Below are 21,183 nucleotides of genomic sequence, written 5' to 3'. Positions count from 1 at the left end.
GAATTTAAATGTTCAGCAAGCACATGCATTACTATTCAAGTTTGAGTCAGTAAGATACTTTTTTTTTATTTTTATTAAATGAATACATTTATTCAGCAAGGATGCATTAAATTGATCAAAAGTGACAGTAAAGACTGATAATGTTACAAAAGATTTCTATTTTAAATAAATGCTGTTCTTTTGAACTTTCTATTCATCAAAGAATCCTGAAAATAAAACATATAATTTTCCACCAAAATATTAAGCGTGCCTTTTTCAACAATTTGATGATGATGATAATAATAATAATAATAATAATAATAATAATAATATGTTTCTTAATGAAAATTCAGCTTCGCCATCACAGGAATAAATTACATTTTAAAACATTGAAATAGAAATGTATTATTTTAAATTGCAAAAAAAAAAAAAAAAAATATATATATATATATATATATATATATATATATATATATATATATATATATATATATATATATATATATATATTATATAATACATTTCTATTTCAATATGTAATATATATATATATATATATATATATATATATATATATATATATATATATATATATATATATGTATATGTAATTTATATTATTTTTATTCAAATAAATGCAGCCTTACTGGGCATAAAAGACATCTTTCAGATACATTTTATTTATTTTTTATTTTTTTAAATCTTATTAACTTCAAAATTTTGAACAGTGGTGTGAGTGATGTTTGTCTGTCCACATACTTTTGGCCAAGGAAAACTTTGTCATTTGTCATTTCCAGCCCTGGAAATCATGGATATTAACAGTCCTAAAATGTTGGGAAAGTCATGAAAATGGCTTTAGTTAAAATAGATTTGATCTATTATTGTTTATGTTTTTTTAAATAATCAAGAAAGAAAGAAAGAAAGAAAGAAAGATAAAATCAAAAGGTGTATGAAACCTGGAGTTTACTTTAGTAGAACACATAAGCTCATATATGTGGCTAGTGCAGTGTTTATATTTTGCGTGATTGTGTAAGTCTCGTAAATGTCAACGGTGTTATTTATTGCTTGGATTATAGTGGAAGTTTACAACCTGCAATGGTAATTGTTTAATATCTCATTTAACACGCAAAATGTTGGAGAATTCACCCTAGACGTTTGCCTGGCAGCAGTGCAAGAAAAGAGATGTGTTTTTCATGATCTCATTTAATTAACTAAAAAAAAAAAAAAAAAATCTGTTACATAAACAGCCAGGTTTAGATTTCAACAGTCTGTAGTCAAATAAGTACAGTCTGACTGTGGAGGACAGATTGTGTTTGCTTACTTTGTCCTGTGTTTGATTCTACAGGCAGAAGAGATCACTCCCAAGTACTCAAAATTCAACTATGTGTTTTTAGCCAAGGTAATGACTTTTAATGACTTTTTGAGGACTTTTTATGATCAATATTAAGTCCAAACCTAGTGAGCTGTCTTGCTGTCTACCACCTACATAGAGAGCTACTGTACCTTCATCCTAACTGAATTAAGTATTAACCAATATGGAATATCTGTCACGGTTATACCTTAAGACAAGAACCAACCAAGAACAACTCAAACTGAGGGCTATATATACACAGAATAACAAAAGGCTAAACAAGGAACAGGTGTAACAAGTCAATCAATCAATCAATGAATTGCTAAGGGTGTGTCTCAATCAGCTCCTTAGTTCAGAAGTCAGGGCACTGATCAGGGAGTCGGCCATTTTAAGGGCTGTCTCAATCACAGAATCCTTCCAGAGCACTGAAACGTTCATTCCCTAAAAAATCCCACAATGCATCGTGAAAACCAGGGAGCATCGATGCTCACTACGCTCCCTTAAGCTCAAAACTTAAATCACGTGAGCCAGTTCACTACACATAACGACGCACAATAGATGTTTTTTTTTAAATACAAACCATTATATTATTATATTTCAGCATAAACATACATCACTAGACAGGTAATTAACATAATCTAGCAAACATTTATAATTTATTTACGGCTGAAATGTTGCACACATATGTAACAAGCAAAGTATTTATCATAATGTACTTTAAATAACATTACAAGTAATGTCCAAAAGATATCAGCTCTGCTGTTGTTCATTAATACCAGAAGTGATGTACAATGAGGACCAATGTGTAGTGAGTCAGCGTCCTTTACTGTCCTTACCAGTGCCCGAATTTGTGTACATGATATACTGATTCACGATCTCAGGAGCAAGGGAGCTGATTGAGACACACCCTAAGTCAACAAATCAAAACTTTTTAGAAACCAAGGAACCAAAAAAGGAAATGCAGGAAACAACAAGTTACAAAATAAAAGTCCAGGAAAATGAAACCGAAACAAACCAAACATTATAATATCCTATTTAGGCAAAAAAAAAAAATTGTCAAACAAATATAACGGCTATGTACTTAAAAAAGAGGACGAGAAAGACTGAAATCTCCTAAACTATCTGTAATGGTTACATTTTAAAAGAATATGTCAAATCCATATTTAAATCTGACCGAAGTGGGATCAAAAATTTTGCTTCTTCAGTCTCAGTTACTCTAAAATAATGTATTTTTCAGGCATGTTCAGCTAACGTGTGTTAATTATTATTTTTTATTTCACTCATTTCAGTTTTTGGTAATGAATATCATTCAAAAGTTTTCAATATTTTTATTCAGAAAGGACTCATTAAGGGCACATTTGAATCTATTCTTTCTATTCTTAAAAGACCACACAAAAAATATTAAGCAGCACAGCTTTCCAACATTGATAATATTAATAAAAAACTTTTTTTTTAAATAGAAAACAGTTATTTAAATAGTTATAATTTACATTCCTATTGTTTTTACTGTATATGGGTCAAAGACATTTAGATGTCCGCATCAATATAAATTTACAAAAGTGATTTTATATAAATAGACAGCACATTAAATGCAAGTAAAACATTCTTTTAAGGTAAAAATTGAAACAACGTATTTATTCTGACCGGTACATATTAATATAAAAGAATTTAGTGAGCATACTAAATTTTATTGCATTTTAAATGAGTAAAAAATTCTTGCTGACAAATGGGCAAAACCTAGGATAGTGGCAAAGTTTAAAAATGTAAAATTAAAAGTAATTAGCATTTGGAGTAAAAGTAATTTTAGTCTTTAATATGGCATAAATAGATTTTTTTGTTGTAAATATCCCTTACAAGATTGTTACACTGAATGGAATTTTAGTGGGTGTTTTTTGTAAATCATGGTAAATTTTTTTTTTTTTGCTCAGAAATATAAACAAACAAATTAAACGGAACCCATTCTGATGTATTTAAAAACAACAATTCAAAGCTGTATTACACTTATTGTTTTGATGCTTGAAAACATCTTTGACTCAGACTTCTGTCAAAAACATTTTAAAAATCTTACTGACTCCAAACTTTTGAACAATATCGTAGATAATTGACATTTCTCCAATTTCTTCCACCATCTTCGATGGATTTTTTTTCCTTTTCCTTTTTTTTTTTCCTTTTAGCTTTTACATAGGCATCACACATATACTGTCTACATAGGCAGCTCTCTAGGTTTTAAAAGCCTTAAAAGAAAATAAAGAAAATTGTAATGGTTACTGTAACTTGCACCTATATCACTTCTCTCTTGTCAGTGTTACAAAGACTTGGGTCAGAGGAGTCAAGCCCGACAGATGTGTGACGCTGCCTCTGCAATGAGCATTGTGACTAAAGAGGTGTTTTTGTTATTCGAATGAATCACGTTTATAATTTCTTGTCATTGGACTTCTTTGTCAGTAACGAAATTATTTTTGCTCTTTTTGTAAAGGACGAGGAGGCACAGAAGGAATTGGACTCTCTTGTGGCATCACTTTAATAAGTCTCCAACAAAAGGGAACAAAGGCTCTCTGTCTTTGGGTTCCTTCTCTTTAGACTCAACAGTGACTGGACTGTAGCTGTTTACCCACAAACCAACATATGAACTACTAATGTTGGCCAGGCCACGTGATTTATTGTGCCTCCATTAAAGTGCACAAAATACTGTGTTTTACAGGATAATTTTTTTTTTTTTTTTTTTTTTACCTTTTTTCCCCCCAGGAATATTTTAGACATTAACAGTAGTAGTAGCAATACACAACATAGCTGTCACCTATTGACAATGCCATGACTATCAGTGGCTGCTGTTAGAATGAATTTCACATTAATGATATCTTCAAATATCTTCAAACCCACAACTTGAAAGATGTCATCTTTTATATTTTGTAAAAAAAAAAAAAAAAAAGAAAAAAAAAAAGGCTAAGATAAAAATGTTTATAATTACAGTATTTTGTGGATTATTTGGGTGAAGTGACAGCTGCAGCTTGCAACATATTCTGACCAAAGACCACAGGAAAGATCTATCTGACCAGAATTAAAAGCGTCCAGTTACTTTTGCTTTAATGTGCCTTTTAGGGGCATGTTTTTGTAATCTGAATTTCTGTCCTTCCAAAATTATTACATTGTAGCTACAGATTATTTCATAAAACAGCATGGCTATGAAGTTATATTTGTGAAAATCTAGTTTACCTGTCTGAAACAAAACCTTTGAATATCTTTCGAAGAACTTTGGCACATTCAAAATGTGTCTGAAAAGCTGCTGATATTAGACTATGAGCATGTAAAACTGAAATTCTATCATACTGTATATATTAAACTTTTATAGCATGTTTCTCCCTCTAGAAATGCAGTCTTTTTTTTCTTTCTTTTTTTTTTCTTTTTTTTTTTTTTTTGTTATGGATACCCGAACAGTTCAATCTGGATTTAATCACTTATCTCTTTGTGGAATCTGGTGGTATTCTTTGTTTTTAGTAAGCAGATAACTTGGATGGCTTGTGTACATTTGAATTTATATACTTTTTTTTTGACCAAAGATAATTGTACATCTGAGAAATTATGGGGACCATGCAAGTGGAAGATAATTTTTCCTATTATGTAAATGCTAATAATTGTTTTAATATAATTTAATATAATTTTGTAGTGTTGAAATGATCCAGCATTAAGAATGTAATAATTGTTTGTATGTTTACATGATTGCACTTGCTCTATATGGTAAATTTTACATTGTTTGGTTATCTGTAAAGAACATTGATACTGTAACCGGGCATAAGAAGATCATCACTTCATCGCTGCTGCTCAGTACAATATACAATAAGGTGAATTCAGACTGTTTTATGTTGATCATGTTTTTGTATGTTATTAGTGTGGCATGATTGATAACTGTTTTATATCTTGTCATATTTCATGTTTAAAGTGAATTGGTCATTTCTGCAGCGTTAGCGACACTAAACACAATTGCAGTCTACTTGAGCCTAACTATGTTGGAGACATAACACTGAAATACCCATGATGTGAGTTTGGGGTGGGGCTGCTGGTTTTCCTGAGCAATAAGAGATTAAATGTGTTTGAAACTTGTTTGAAAACAGGCATTAGGGGTTCAAGCACTAATTTCCATTGTGCTGAAGTGTTATTTTAGTATCATCGAGATGCTATTATAATTTTTATAAATATTTAGAATCAGTTTTTGTTTTTATATTTTACGTTTTCATCTTAATTTTAGTTAATGTGCCCCTATTATGCTTTTTTGAATATATTTTTTCATGTAGTGTGTACTATAGCTGTTTGTGAATTTAAAATGTCTGGAAAGCTCAAAGTGCATGACAAAGTTATTGTCTCCTAAAAGAAAGAATTGATTCTGAACTTGTTGAAACGAGTCATCAGCGATTCCAGTCTCACTTCCTGTTACTACATAACAACAAATTTACATGATGCCAGCCTATGGGCTTCATTGGCTGCCCACGGACAACGTCTGCTTTGACCCGCTAGCTGAAGCCTGTAAGAGTTTAGTTTGTGTTGTTCATGTTGAGAATATGCTGTTTTCAGTGCAGCAAATCCACTTTGCGCGAGATGAAAAGATGAGGACTCGAACTGGAATTGATATGGAAAAAAAAAAACAGCATTGTTACTGTTCGTATCACTGTGAAATCAAGCACTGAGGAAGCCTCCGGAGTTGAAATTCAGATATGTTAATGGGTGTTTTGTTTCTGATACACACTGTAAGCGGTAGACCAATCGCAACAGACTAGGCCATTTGACCAATCAGAGCAGGGTAGGCTCTCAGAAAGGAGGGATTTAGAGAGACTGAATCTTCGAACAAATCGTTTTCAGACTCTAAGAAATGAGGGGATGATGTGTATATTATGAGAACATTAGTGCTTTTGACCTTGGATGCATTGTAGAGGATCTTCAAATTTAGAAACCTTTAAAACAGCATAATAGGGGCACTTTAAAGTTTTAGTTATTTTGTTGTTTTTGCCATTTTTATTGTTTTTTTTTTTTGTTTTTTTTTAATGTCTGTATAGTTTTAGATTTAGTTATTTTAGTGCATCAAGTTAAGCTAAGTTAAAATGAGAAATATTGCCTTGGCAACTACAAACCCGATTCCAAAAAAGATGGGACACTGTACAAATTGCGAATAAAAAAGGAATGCAATAATTTACAAATCTCATAAACTTATATTTTATTCACAATAGAATATAGATAGCATATCAAATGTTGAAAGTGAGACATTTTGAAATGTCATGCCAAATATTGGCTCATTTTGGATTTCATGAGAGCTAAACATTCCAAAAAAGTTGGGACAGGTAGCAATAAGAGGCCGGAAAAGTTAAATGTACATATAAGGAACAGCTGGAGGACCAATTTGCAACTTATTAGATTTGCAACTTATTAGGTATCAATTGGCAACATGATTGGGTATAAAAAGAGCCTCTCAGAGTGTCTCTCAGAAGTCAAGATGGGCAGAGGATCACCGTTTCCCCCAATGCTGCGGCGAAAAATAGTGGAGCAATATCAAAAAGGAGTTTCTCAGAGAAAAATTGCAAAGAGTTTGAAGTTATCATCATCTACAGTGCATAATATCATCCAAAAGATTCAGAGAATCTGGAACAATCTCTGTGCGTAAGGGTCAAGGCCGGAAAACCATACTGGATGCCCGTGATCTTCTGGCCCTTAGACGGCACTGCATCACATATAGGAATGCTTCTGTAATGGAAATCACAACATGGGCTCAGGAATACTTCCAGAAAACATTGTCGGTGAACACAATCCACCGTGCCATTCGCCGTTGCCGGCTAAAACTCTATAGGTCAAAAAAGAAGCCATATCTAAACATGATCCAGAAGCACAGGCATTTTCTCTGGGCCAAGGCTCATTTAAAATGGACTGTGGCAAAGTGGAACGCCATGTCATCCGGACTAGGACAACCCAAGTTGTTATCAGCGCTCAGTTCAGAAGCCTGCATCTCTGATGGTATGGGGTTGCGTGAGTGCGTGTGGCATGGGCAGCTTACACATCTGGAAAGGCACCATCAATGCTGAAAGGTATATCCAAGTTCTAGAACAACATATGCTCCCATCCAGACGTTATCTCTTTCAGGGATCCTTGCATTTTCCAACATGACAATGCCAGACCACATACTGCATCAATTACAACATCATGGCTGCGTAGAAGAAGGATCCGGGTACTGAAATGGCCAGCCTGCAGTCCAGATCTTTCACCCATAGAAAACATTTAGCGCATCATAAAGAGGAAGATGCGACAAAGAAGACCTAAGACAGTTGAGCAACTAGAAGCCTGTATTAGACAAGAATGGAACAACATTCCTATTCCTAAACTTGAGCAACTTGTCTCCTCAGTCCCCAGACGTGTGCAGACTGTTATAAAAAGAAGAGGAGATGCCACACAGTGCTAAACATGGCCTTGTTCCAACTTTTTTGAGATGTGTTGATGCCATGAAATTTAAAATCAACTTATTTTCCCCTTAAAATTATACATTTTCTCAGTTGAAACATTTGATATGTCATCTATGTTGTATTCTGAATAAAATATTGAAATTTGAAACTTCCACATCATTGCATTCTGTTTTTATTCACAATTTGTACAGTGTCCCATTTTTTGATTTTTGTAGTTATTAAGGTTATGATTTTAGTTTCCATTTTAGTTTTAGTTAGTTATAATAACATTGGTGCTGATATTAATATTATACAGAATAAAATGTAAAGCACAGAGACACCAAACTTGGTGGGATGCACAAATTTCACCCATTATTTAGGAAAGTGTAGTGACATTTACATTTTTGCTTGGGAACCACATGGGCTAGAATCAAATTGTGTTGAATGGGAGTATTGATGTATTGATCATGTGCTCTTCCACTTTCGTCTATAAAAAAGTTCAGAAATGTTTTCTGATGACAACTGTTGCTCACATTGTGCTCAATGTGCTTGGACCTTAATAATTGTCATTATTTTTATTTGTACAATTCTGTTTAGTGGCACAGAAATTCTACACTTCACTTTTAAGTTCATAAATGTAAGTCAGGTTGTTTTCTGTCAGTATTATGCCTGTACACTCTTGTCCAGAAAGCAGCCATCCATAGGCAATGCCAGGAAGACATGAAGAAAAAGGGCTGATTTTCAGGTGTTGAGGGTGATATTACAGGGCACTCATACTGACTCACCCATCAGTTGTAAACAGAAATAACCTTTTCATGTCTGGACACCTGAACCAAGCAAGTTAATGAATGTCTTCAGCAGCAAACTGCTTCTGATCAGAGTCTCTTCTGTACTGACATGTTTTATGTGAACTGACATCATGGTAATGAAAGTTAACTGAGTCCGTCTCCATTTATTAATAATGCTTTTGATTATTAGCTGTTTTATTTTTAATTTTTGCATAGGCATATTGTATTTTTCTACACTACCATTCAAAAGTTTGGGGTTGATAATGTTTTTGAAAGAAGTCTCGTATGCTCACCAAGGCTTGCGTCTATTAAATACAGTAAAAACAGTAATATTGTGAAATATCATTACAATTAAAAATAACTGTTTTCTATTTGAATATATCTTTAAATGTAATGTATTCATGTGATGGCCATTACCGCAGTCTTCAGTCACATGATCCTTCAGAAATCATTCTAATATGCTGATTTGTTGCTCAAGAAACTTTTCTTATTATATTCAAAGTTAAAAACAGTTGTGCTGCTTAATATTTTTGTAGAATTTTTTTCAGGATTCTTTGATGAATAGAGAGTTTATAAGAACAGCATTTATTTGAAATAGAACGACTTTACTCTGTCACTTTTGATCAATTTAATGCACTTTTTAAAAATTGTACTGATCCCAAACTTTTGAATGGTAGTGTATATTTAGCAGAGGCATTGATGAATTGATGAACAGATTGCACTCAGGGCAACAAACTCTCCCTATACATTAAACAAGAAGATAGTTGTGGACTACATAAACCAAATCAGCCAATGAAATCCTTGTTCAATGAAGTGGTCATTCATCCAAGTGAAGAGACCTTGTTTGTCGCCACAACACAGATGAAGAGGGCAAAGCCTTCATATAGGATCCTTTAAAGTGTTAATTCACCCAAAAATGAAAATTTTGTCATCTATTACTCACCCTCATGCTGTTCCACACCCGTAAGACCTTCGTTGATCTTCAGAACACAAATTAAGATATTTTTGTTGAAATCCGATGACTCAGTGAGGCCTCCATAGCCAGCAATGACATTTCCTCCCTCAAGATCCATTAATGTACTAAAAACATATTTAAATCAGTTCATGTGAGTACAATGGTTCAATATTAATATTATAAAGCGACGAGAATATTTTTGGTGCACCAAAATAACAAAATAACGACTTATTAAAACACTGCTTCAGGAAGCTTCGGCGCATAATGAATCAGCGTATCGAATCATGATTCGGATCGCGTGTCAAACTGCTGAAATCACGTGACTTTGGTGCTCCGAACAGCAGATTTCACACGCTGATTCAATATGCTCCGAAGCTTCCTGAAGCAGTGTTTTGAAATCGGCCATCACTATTTAAGTCGTTATTTTTGGGGTTTTTTTTGTTTTTTGGCGCACCAAAAATATGCTCGTCGCTTTATAATATTAATATTGAGCCACTGTACTCACATGAACTGATTTAAATATGTTTTTAGTACCTTTATGGATCTTGAGAGAGGAAATGTCATTGCTCCCTATGCAGGCCTCACGGAGCCATCGGATTTCAACAAAAATATATCAATTTGTGTTCCGAAGATTAACAAAGGTCTTACGGGTGTGGAACGGCATGAGGGTAAGTAATAAATGACAGAAATTTCATTTTTGGGTGAATTAACCCTTTAACTTCATTGTGATTTCTCTGTACATTTTACACCTCTGTGTGTGGAAGTATCATATAACAGAACAACTGTTCATCCTCAGGAACTGAAAACCATCTCGTACTCTCTCATTACCTGATGTTTGTAAGTCTGTTCTCTCACATACAGCACAGAAATAATACCTGAAGGCCATGACCTGGTTTCCTGGAGGTCTCATCTAAATCTTAAGACTTTTTTTGACGTTTCCAAACAGCACAGCAGTAATGACTTTATGAATTTATTTACTTGCAGGATTGATAATATCAGAGAGAAAATTATAACCATGCAACCTTCTATTACATTATCGCATCAGGCAGTGCATTGTAGTGTCCCTGAGGAAAAATTCCATTCAAATGAATCAATTCATTTCTATAGGAGTGGAAGAATTGTCTAAACTCGTTAAATCATCAAAATCAACAACGTATGTTAGACTCTATATCAACTGAAAGAGTTTCTTCCAGAGTTCATAGATCATCTTCCTAATATCATTAATTCATTATTATCATTAGGATACGTACCGAAAACTTTTAAGCTGGCTATTATTAAACCTCTAAAAAATGCAACTTGATCCTAGAATTAGTCAATTGCAGGTCAATCTTGCTGACCTTTTCTGACAAAAATACTAGAAAAGGCTAGTCTGGGTAAACCCAACCTGATCTGCCGGCGATTTGATTTCGCTCGGCAACTCAGTCTGGAAACCCGTGCATTAATTTCTGCTGTGCTGTTACACTTTTGCGGGAACCAATCACAGATTGGCTTATCCACCTTGCTCGCTATTGGCGGGTATAACACGATGACGATAGAGAAGCGACGGCAAGCAGCTTTCAAACTCTATCTGATCTACGTCTCTCGCATGACCGTCACTCCAAAATAACAATGCACAATCACAGTGACGCCGATTGTGTAAAGCATTTACCTTATCTGAGAGAAATGTAGCAGAGCGTTGATCCGACAGTCTCTTCATAGGAAGATTACAAACAGCGATTGATGACACACGACGATTCTCTGCTGTTATTTTGGTGGTTTGCTTCACAATGTGAGTACAGGACTCTTTTACTTCAATGCCCCTTGATGGTAGACAATATTTTTATTATTTGCTCTATATGTTTCGTCTCCCTGCTTCTTGAATCTCGCGCCGCCTGAGCTGACTGTAATTCTTTTTGGTTGTCATGACAATGACGTAGTTTAGGGCGGCTATATTCCGCGTTCATTTACACTGAACCAGAACAGTATCAGAGTCGCCTTTTAACCTCTCGACGATGCTGAATGACTTCTTTAGTTAGCAAACAAATCACTCGAGTGGGTGTAAATACCGATCACTTTCATGTTTTTTTGCACAACCTGCAAAAATCGCTCGATGCCATTGCTGCTTCTGCAAACCGCGGATCAGTACTACAAACCAAAACAAACTAAACCTGCGTCTCAATCAGCTCCCTAGTTCCCTAAGTTCGTGAATCAGTATATCATGAAAGTGAATGTGCCTGATTCCCTGATCAGTGCCCTGACTACTGAACTAGGGAGCTGATTGAGACACACGGTAAACCTGTCTGGAGTTTTCGCATCGCTCTGCAAAGTACGTCACCCAGATCGTTGATCTGATTGGTTGAAGGACTATCCAATTGCGTGACTAATGCTCGTTGATCACGCCTCTTGTGCAGCAGGAAATACATAGCAAACTCCCCAGACCAATGTTCAATTTTAAATTGAGCTTGGTCTGGTGATAGCCAGACTAAGAAAAGGCAGTATCCTCACAACTGTGCTCCTTTTTTAGAAAGAAATGGTATATGCAAGGATTCTGTGAGGATAAGTAAATCATACTTATCTGACTGTTATCAGTTTATAGCAGTAAAAGAAGATGTCTTACAGATCACAAGTTCAATATGGAGTACCGCAAGGCTCAGTACTAGGACTGTTGCTTTTCACCCTGTATATGCTACCCTTGGGAGATATCATTAGGAAGCATGCTTTTAGTTTTTTTGCGCACTGACGAAACTTAGCAATTCACAAAATTAATGAAATGCATAGCTGATATAAAAAATTGGATAACTAGTATGTTTCTACTGCTTAATTCTGAAAAAAAAAAAAAACTCCTCACATAATAACCTAGAATACTGTCTAACACTTAATGGCTGCTCTGTCAAGTCTCTGTAGTCAGTTAGGAACCTGGGTGTGCTCTTTGATATCGATCTTTCTATTGAAGCCACATTTCTAGCATCTGTAAAACCGCATTCTTCCATCTTAAAAACATATCTAAACTACGACATGTTCTCAATGACAAATGCGGAACAGTTAGTTCATGTGTTCATGACCTCAAGGCTAGATTACTACTGGGTGGTTGCCATGCACGCTTAATAAACAAACTCCAGCTAGTCCAAAACTCAGCAGCTAGAGTTCTTACTAGAACCAGGAAGCATGACCATATTAGCCCGGCTCTGTCAACACTGCATTGGCTTCCTGTTAAACATTGTATACATTTTTAAATCTTGCTAGTTACTTACAAAGCACTAAATGGTTTAGCTACCTAGTACTTGAGTGAGCTCTTAACGCATTATAGTCCTTCACGTCTTTAGCGATCTCAAAATTCAGGCCAGTTGATAATACCTAGAATATCAAAATTAACTGCAGGTGGTAGATCCTTTTCTGTTTGTCTGTTCATATGTTGGCCAGAACAGAACTGGCCCCCCGACTGAGCCTGGTTTCTTCCAAGGTTTTTTTCTCCATTTTATCACCTGTTGGAGTTTAGTTTCTTTGACACTGTCGCCTCTTTATTGCTTACTTTGGGACACTTAAGCCCCCCGATCTGTGGAGGCCCGTAGCTCTGTCCCAGGGGGCGCTAGAGTCTCAGGGATGGGCGCCCGTGGAGAGGTTCCCCTGACCCAAGTTTTGTGGTCCTAGGCAGCGTGGTCTCAGAGTTACTTAATATTCAACAATATTACTGATCTGCCTGCATTGACACCAACTAAATTAATAACTAATGATTTTTACAATGGAAATGAATCAACACTGAACTTAATTGAACTGGACAATGACACTTCTAGATGATTTCTTCTAGAGCTGCTATACAGCCAAAAAAAATGTTGCATTAATTCCCGTTATCACTGTAAAGCTGCTTTGAAACAATCTGCATTGTAAAAAGCACTATATAAATAAAGGTGATTTGACTTGACTTTTAGAACTGAGAGCAGAGCAAATGATGAGGCTGTCAAAAACTCTGTAAATGCTGAGCTTTATGCAAATTGGTGGAGAAAAAGCCAACCAGTCGCTGTGATCTACCATAAGTATTTAAAAATCTGTTGTTAATCTGCAGCACTTGTATTTAGTGCATAAATTACATTGCTATAATTGCTGTATTTCAAATGAAGTTTGGATGCTTTCCTTGTACTTAGATTGTGTATGGGTTGTTAACAAAAATGCATTAAATTTACAGCATATTTTAAAAATGAGGTATTTTAAAAATGGCCATTCAGAATTCAAGTAATCATTATATGACGTATTGAAAGCAATAGAAGATAAGCATGTTAACTAAAACTATTAAAAATATTTTTTGTTAATAAAAATAAAGCTGAGATAACATATTAGAATAACTAAAATAAGTCAAATAAGAATTAGAACCTAAAGTAACAAATTTTGTTTTAACAAAAAAAAGTTAAAAATTACATAAAAAGCTCTTTTCATATGGATTAGTTTTACGATCTCTTTATGAACTTTTTGAAGCGTCAAAGTGGTAGTTGCGTAGCTGTCAACGGAGGGACAGAAATCACACAGATTTCATTAAGAAAATCTTCATAAGGTGTTCCGAAGATGAACGAAAGTCTTAAGGGTTTCAAACGAAATGAGTGGGAGTAATTAATGACACAATTTTCATTTTTGGGTGAACTGTCTTTTTAAGAAAGATACATGATATTTTTTTTTTTTTTTTTTTGTATCGCTGATATTTTCTCATCTGTTTTTTTTAAGCACTGCATTAAACCCCTAGCCTCCTTGGCGAAAGCACTTCTGCCACAGTCCTACTGTTGATCCTACAACAGTGAAGCATATTTTCTTTTCTGTTCTGGAAGGGGAGCAGGCGGCTGTTGGTGTATCAGTAATCAGCTGGCTTTATCTGGACTTGTCACGCACTCAGAGCTCGGCTGGCTATAAACCGCAGATCAGAACAGGATGTGCTGGGAAAGCAAGATAAAGCACTTCACAGGGAAGGGTATATCCTACACACTTTCCTTATATTTTAAATGCACAAATGAGTGGCTGCATGCAGAGATGATATAATAAAGTTAGAATGGTTATTTTTTTTACTTCTATTTTTAGTAAGGAGCCACTTGTTTTTATTCAATATTAAATCGGCTAGTTTTGTTTTACAGAATTACATTATGTCTAGGTCTAACTAATTTGCATTTATAAAGCATATACTACCATAAAAGTAATGAAAAGTAAAGTAATGATATCAAATTTTGATGTATACATTTATTCATTATTCATGTATACATATTTGCACTACATTTTACTTACAAAAACTGTACACTGTATGTAGTTTAGAATTCACAGAGCACCCAAATGTCAGAGCTTATATGAAGTAGAAAAATATAATATTATGTGCTGGTATCACATAATGGGAACTACATATCAGCATATCAATATTTTGCACACACAAAAAAAATATAGTATAATACAGTTCAGTAGCCTATTAACATCTAATGCAATTCAGTACAAAAATGTATTACAGCAGATCAGACTTCGCTGTTACAGTTCAAAAGTATATTGCAGCACTGCAGTTAGAAATTAGCAAAAAAGAGAGAGAAACAAAAATATTACTAGACATATACTATATAGTTAGTTAACAAACCCTGAAATTCCCCTTCAGGATTCCCCTAACTAGGAGGGACCCAAGGGATACACAAAATGTATTTCCTTTCTGCCCACACAACATGATGTGCCAGATCACATTCAACTTATTATAGACACAGACATCCAGAATAGTTTCATTGAAGACTTCCTGTGACCCACTGCCAGATTCTCCAGACTGGGAAGGAGGCTGCAGGGGAACACAATGGAAGTGGACTGCGTTAAACCCACCTATGTTTATTTGGTAATTATAGATTAATGCTAAGTCAATAATAACAAGGCACATACCTCAACAATGCTGTAGTGAGAATCATGAAATAGTATCAAGGTGCACAGTGATTAAGAAGAACAATAAAGTGCTATAAGATTATTCTGTACAAATTTCTCATTTTATGAACAAGATATAGTGACATTTACAATGCAGCACAGGGCTAGTTTGAGCTAAAGTATCCCAAGCAACAACTAAACAAGGAAAAATTACTTTAAGCTCATTGCAGTCATGTAAAATATTAACAGGACAGTGTTAAGTCAACACACATAGATAAAAGCAATTCATGCCCCATTTTTTTTTTCCTCATTGTATATCTTGTTTCACTTTGAAATACATCATTGAAGTAAATTAGGTTGCAAACAGTGTTTCACATTGACTTTAAACCACCTAGTGTTGGCATTAAAAGATTGTAGCGTGATGAGGGCACATCTCCTATACCTGAGACTAAATGTATGTCTATATGCTATATACTGACCAGAAGAACTAGAATTAGTAACATAGAGATCTCTCAATTGAATAATGCTATGCATGTAAATGTTTCAATTGTCTAATCATGCATAGAAGCTTTCATTTGTCTGATAAAAATGAAGCCACCATGCAATGTCCTGTTGTGTAGCTTTTGCTTTGCTGCTCTTGCTGAATATACCATAAATCAGTGCATCATGTAGTTACAGCAATACATGGGTGTGTTTTTATTCCTGTAGCTCGTTCTGAGCAGGAAAATGTTTTGCCTGAGTATATGACGTCTATAAATACATAAATTTTTTTCTCACACATGCAGATATGAGATATTCTTCAGTGTTTGTTTTCTTATTCACCTTCATTTGTCAGAGTATTTAGGTTGTGTGCTTTTATTTCACTTCAAACTTGAGGTCTTTGTCTCATTTGTGTAGGAGTCTGAGACGTTCCTACCAAGCTGTCCAGCAGTTCTGTGCTGTCTCGGAGTGTGACAGACACTTTAAAGGCTTTGGGTTTAAGCGTGAGCCCGTAATCAAAGTCCATGCTTGGAATACTTTCTGCTGTAAAGCTACACTGATGGAGCAGCAAGGACGTGAAGAGGAAGAGCTGTATCTTGGACAGATCTTCTCCAATGCATCTGCGCTTCCCCACAGAGAAGATCAGCACGTTGGTGGTTAAGTCTTTGTTGAGCGCTCCGTCCTCGTCCAGGAAGCGCTGCGGGTTGAATACCTCTGGTTGATCCCATTTGGTCGGGTCATGGTTCAAAGACCATTGGTTGACGAAAATAACAGTGTTTTTGGGGATGGGATAACCGTTGATGGACGTGTCCGTGGTCGTGCTGTGGGGGATCGTAACGGGGACGAACGAGGTGAATCGCATGACTTCGTAGATGAAGGCCGTGTAGTACGGAAGATGAGGCTTGTCTGCAATGGTTGGAAGGCGACTGCGATCCACCACTCTGTCGACATCCTCCTGAAGACGTTTCTGGACTTCTGGATACCTGTAATGTAAGTGAAGACGTCTTTCAGCATTTTCAACTCTCTACTGCTTGAGTTCACCAAGTCACCAAGGACATGGTCAATGAATGTGGACATTAAAAACATTTGTATCGCGAAACAGAATAACCGTTTCATTGATGATTTAAATGTAATTTGTATGCCATAACTGTCTATATATAAAACAATATATCTGTACTGCCTACATTCTCATCTGTGCTAGTAACCTGCATTGTGTTCTGAGTTTCACAGAGTGGCCTACATGTTTAAAAGTGTTAGTGGGTCAAATTTCATTTTTTTGTTGCTGTAACCTGCCCTCATTATTTGCTGCCAATACCTGCACGGAAGAGTTACATAACCCATGAGAGCTGTTTGGTGTAACTGAGATCTGTCTGTCTCTTGTGGACACTTGTAAATCTGTTAGTTATCGCACGGCGCACTTAAAGTGCTGCATTGTTCAGCAAAAAAAAAAAAAAAAAAAAAAACATTAATAAATAAAATAATAATAATAATAAATAAAAGGAGATGAATTTCAGCGACTCTTTTTCATGCAGTGAAAAAGTTGAATACGTGAAGGTTGATATATAGTGTCAAGCAAAACACAGCATAAAAGCATATTTATTCCAAAAGTCATCAATATTTTGGTCTGTCAATAAGACTTTAAATTTTCAATGCCTAAATCTACTAAATCAGTTAATTTTGTTAACTTTTAGGAGTACTAGATTTCCTCAAAGCCAACAGACCTGAGCTAAAAGTCCCATTTTTGATTTCATGAGGCCTTTACGTGTTTCTTTTCAGAATATATTGAATAAATCATGTAGCTTTTTTTCCTTTTTGTAGCTTCACAGTATAAATCATTGTCCACTGAGCAGCTTGAACGTCCAGCAATATTTCTTCTTTTGTATTCCTACAAAAGTCGTTTTTTTATCATTGCGTTATACTTATCTAATTATATGATGTGTTAATTTTATACATTACTATATAAAAAGTCATAATTATCATCTCGGGTGACCTTAAGATGTACATTTATGGTAGACAAAAAGCATTTACCTGACTAGTAACAGAATGATCCACTGCAGAGCTGTAGACAGAGTGTCTTGACTGGCTCCAAAAATATCTGTGATGGTCGGTGGCACGAACTCCTTATCCAGAAAGACCCCTGGCCCCCCTGACAGCCCTTTATCCAGAGCTACAATGAACGCGTCAGTCATGTCACGGACGAAGCTCATTAAAATAGTCTTGCGGTGCTCCACCACTTTGGAATGGATAAACTCGTAAAACTCGTCGTTGAGTTCTTTAAACTGGCCAAAGAGAGTTTTGATTGGGTTTGGGAAGTACTGAAGCCAGGGCATCACATCCACGATGCTTCCAGCTCCGACTGTCTTGGTGAACTGATCATTTCTGCCCACCACCTGCTGGAACTCAGCATCATCATACGAGTACCGGTTCCCGAAGCACACGGCGCTCATGGTGTTCGCCACCGACACCACCAAATACCGATGCGGTTCGAAGTATTGCTGCTCGCGAGTTTTAGTCAGAAACAAACGGATAAGCTCTCCAATCTCGCAGACGATGTGCTTCTCAAAGGTTTGTTTGGTGTGGATGTTGGCTGTGGAGAAAGTTCTCACGGTGCTTTGTGCGATCTTTCGATGCAGTTTCCACCACTGGCTGTAGTTACCGAACGCCATACTTTTCCCACCGGACACGAACCGAAATGAAGCGAAATCGGGTCTGCCGGCAAAATCGACGGCTTTTTTAATTAGCGCCTCTTTAATCGCGTCTCCGTTCAGAACCACCACGTTTCGGCTGCCTAGTTTGATCTGAAACACGTCGCCGTATTTCTGAGCCATCCGTGAGAAGTAAACGTGAGGACAGTTCCCGAGCTGAGCGGCGTTACCGATGACCGGCCACGGGAACGGACCCGGTAACTTCCGCCGACCGGATCGACGCCAGAACATGAGCATCAAACACACCAGCAGCGAAAGCAAAGCACTCCGCGCTGACAGCTGAATGAATTCACCCACGGCCGCCAGGAAATCCATCGTCGATATATTTGCAAGCCTTGAAATCAATGCAGAATCACTCTGAAGTGGTCAAACGCAGTTTATCTGTTGAGCATCAGATCACTGTTGAAGTCTGCAGCGCTCGCGGCGTGTCTGAGTGATTCATATGAAATTATAGAGTGTAGGCCTATAAAGTTACAAAGAAGCGTTGTGATGGTCGGTCTAACATGAAATGAGTTTATCCAAGAATTGATCCACGGCTAAATAACATCACGAGAGTCTCCTCCTTTACACACACACACACACACACACACACACACACACACACACACACCTTTCTTTCTCTCTCTCTCTCTCTCTCTCTCTCTCTGAATGCATGACTTTAACTGCTGTATATATTTGTATGTATCTATCTCACTTGAAAAAATGTCAGTGTGCTGTTTTAAAAAGTTACTATGCAGCAGTAAAAACCTGGTAATTTTAATTTACCTAAAAAATAATTAAATTATTGAAAATCGAAAAATAGACTTTAGGCTAAATTAGCGGTGATTTTTTTTTTCTTTTTTTTTTTTTTTAATAAGGCAAAACTATACTTCCAGAGTAAAATAAAGGATATTTTTCGTCTAAATCTAGTTATTCACTCAAAGGGTACTAATATCTTTGCTTAATAATTCAAAACATATATTTTGAACATGGTAATGGGGGTGTTTCTTTCTCTTAGTTTTTGTCGTGGTTGAAACTTTAGAAATGTGCATGTCAGACCAGATCGTACAAAGAGCGATGCTGTGTGCTGAAAAAAATGTTATGTTTGACAGGACAGTAATGTACTTCCTCCATCATTGTAGAAAACAGAGTAGAAACGCTAACAAGTAATGAAAATTATGCAATTCTGGAGATTTTTTTTAATTGTATTTTCCTCTTTCTCTGTTTCCACCTGTTGCCACTAGGAGGACCACATTCCCTACAGCACTAAATTATATGACACTTAAATTGAGTAATGAAATGAAAATAAAGACCTGAATTTATTTGTTTTATTTCTACAGTTTTTGACGTTCGTATTTTGTATTTAAAAAATACTTATTTTGGATGCCGCAACATTACTTCAACAAGTAACTGTAGCCTATCTTCTTATTACAAATTTAATTAATGTATTTATAATTTAAAATCATGTTTGTTTGTTTGTTTTTTGTCCAAATAAAGTACATATTTATTTTTCCTAGGAGGACAAACTAATTTCACAATATTTAATATGAAAACATATCATGATGGTCAAGATCCACTCTGTTTTCACAAAGCAGAGGCACAATTTCACAGTATGCCTAAACAGGTAAGCAGGTCGATTAATGTGTTCCGAGTGAATCATCTTTGAAATTCGATTTTTTTTAAACTCAGTTCAAATGGCATCAGACTATTTGGAGGTTTGTATAAAAATAAAATATTATTATAATATAGGCTATTGTTATAACAATTGTATACATTATAATAATATTATTATAATATATAGAGACACATTACATATACATATATATTAATAAAAAGTGATTTTTTTTTATCAAAAAGTTATGTTGAATGAGACAAGCGGCATCTCGAGCGTTCAGTACCACGGACAGCGCGCGTGCAGCGCGCACAGATCACGTCACGTCAAATCACTTATCAGGATTTACTCTTGTCTTGACTGACTCTTTACAGCAATCAGGACTTGACAAGTTCATTATAAAGAATAAAATAAGATAAAATAGTTGACCTATACATTAGGACATTATGCGCAACGTTTATACACACATACGGATTCGTTCATACATTCTGTTATTTTCCACATTTAAAATAAGACTAAAATCGGTAACAGTTTACAATAAGGTACATTAGTTAACATGAACTAATAATGAACTGCACTTATACAGCATTTATTAATCTTTTTATTGTTAATTTCAACATTTACTAATACATTATTAAAATCTTGTTAACATTAGTTAATGTACTGTGAACTAACATTAAACAAACAATGAACAACTGTATTTTGATTAACTAACGTTAACGAAGATTAGTAAATACAGTAACAAATGTATTGCTCATGGTTAGTTAATACATTAACTAATGTTTAACTAATGAACCTTATTGTAAAATGTTATCGTAAAATCAAAAGTTTTAATTTAGCAAATAAATAAATAAATAAATATGCTATTGATAAAAATATGCTGGCGTATATTAATACGCAAATATTATTATTTTGTTATTAAAATATTGAGCAAATATCTGTCAATGCGGCAGTGTCATCTTTAACATTTTGTATTTGGTCATTTTTATTGGACGTTAGGCTAGTGTTATTTCTTTGATCCTTAATTCTCTGTCATTAAAAATAATAATGAATCGAAAACCATCCCTGCTAATGGACAAA

At 35.3% G+C, this 21,183-nt stretch overlaps 2 protein-coding genes across 4 annotated transcripts in view; one reads left to right on the top strand and one right to left on the bottom strand.

Moving 5' to 3' along the window:
• LOC125277248 (regulator of microtubule dynamics protein 2) overlaps positions 1-5,178 on the top strand; it is a 54,306-nt gene extending 49,128 nt beyond the window's left edge. Inside the window, exons 10-12 of one of the 3 annotated variants that reach the window (XM_048205596.1) lie at positions 1,325-1,378; positions 3,634-3,714; positions 3,807-5,178. In XM_048205596.1, coding sequence (XP_048061553.1) covers positions 1,325-1,378; positions 3,634-3,714; positions 3,807-3,854 — 183 coding nt within the window. In that variant the 3' untranslated portion in view covers positions 3,855-5,178. Of the gene's footprint in view, positions 1-1,324; positions 1,379-3,633; positions 3,715-3,806 lie in introns of those variants that run through there. The other 2 variants (XR_007186859.1, XR_007186860.1) reach the window with 2 other exon arrangements.
• Positions 5,179-14,667: 9,489 nt separating this feature from the next.
• LOC125277247 (cytochrome P450 1B1) lies at positions 14,668-19,049 on the bottom strand. Its single transcript, XM_048205595.1, has 2 exons — positions 17,836-19,049; positions 14,668-16,790 (listed from the first exon to the last, which is right to left on the bottom strand). Exons 1-2 carry the CDS (start codon positions 18,825-18,827, stop codon positions 16,193-16,195), a joined length of 1,590 nt encoding a protein of 529 aa, XP_048061552.1. The 5' UTR covers positions 18,828-19,049; the 3' UTR covers positions 14,668-16,192.
• Between the last annotated feature and the right edge of the window lie 2,134 nt (positions 19,050-21,183).

The sequence above is a fragment of the Megalobrama amblycephala genome, linkage group LG10 (assembly GCF_018812025.1).
Source record: "Megalobrama amblycephala isolate DHTTF-2021 linkage group LG10, ASM1881202v1, whole genome shotgun sequence".
In the NCBI taxonomy this organism is placed as follows: Eukaryota; Metazoa; Chordata; class Actinopteri; order Cypriniformes; family Xenocyprididae; genus Megalobrama; species Megalobrama amblycephala.
This window is presented reverse-complemented; position numbering and strand designations above follow the sequence as displayed.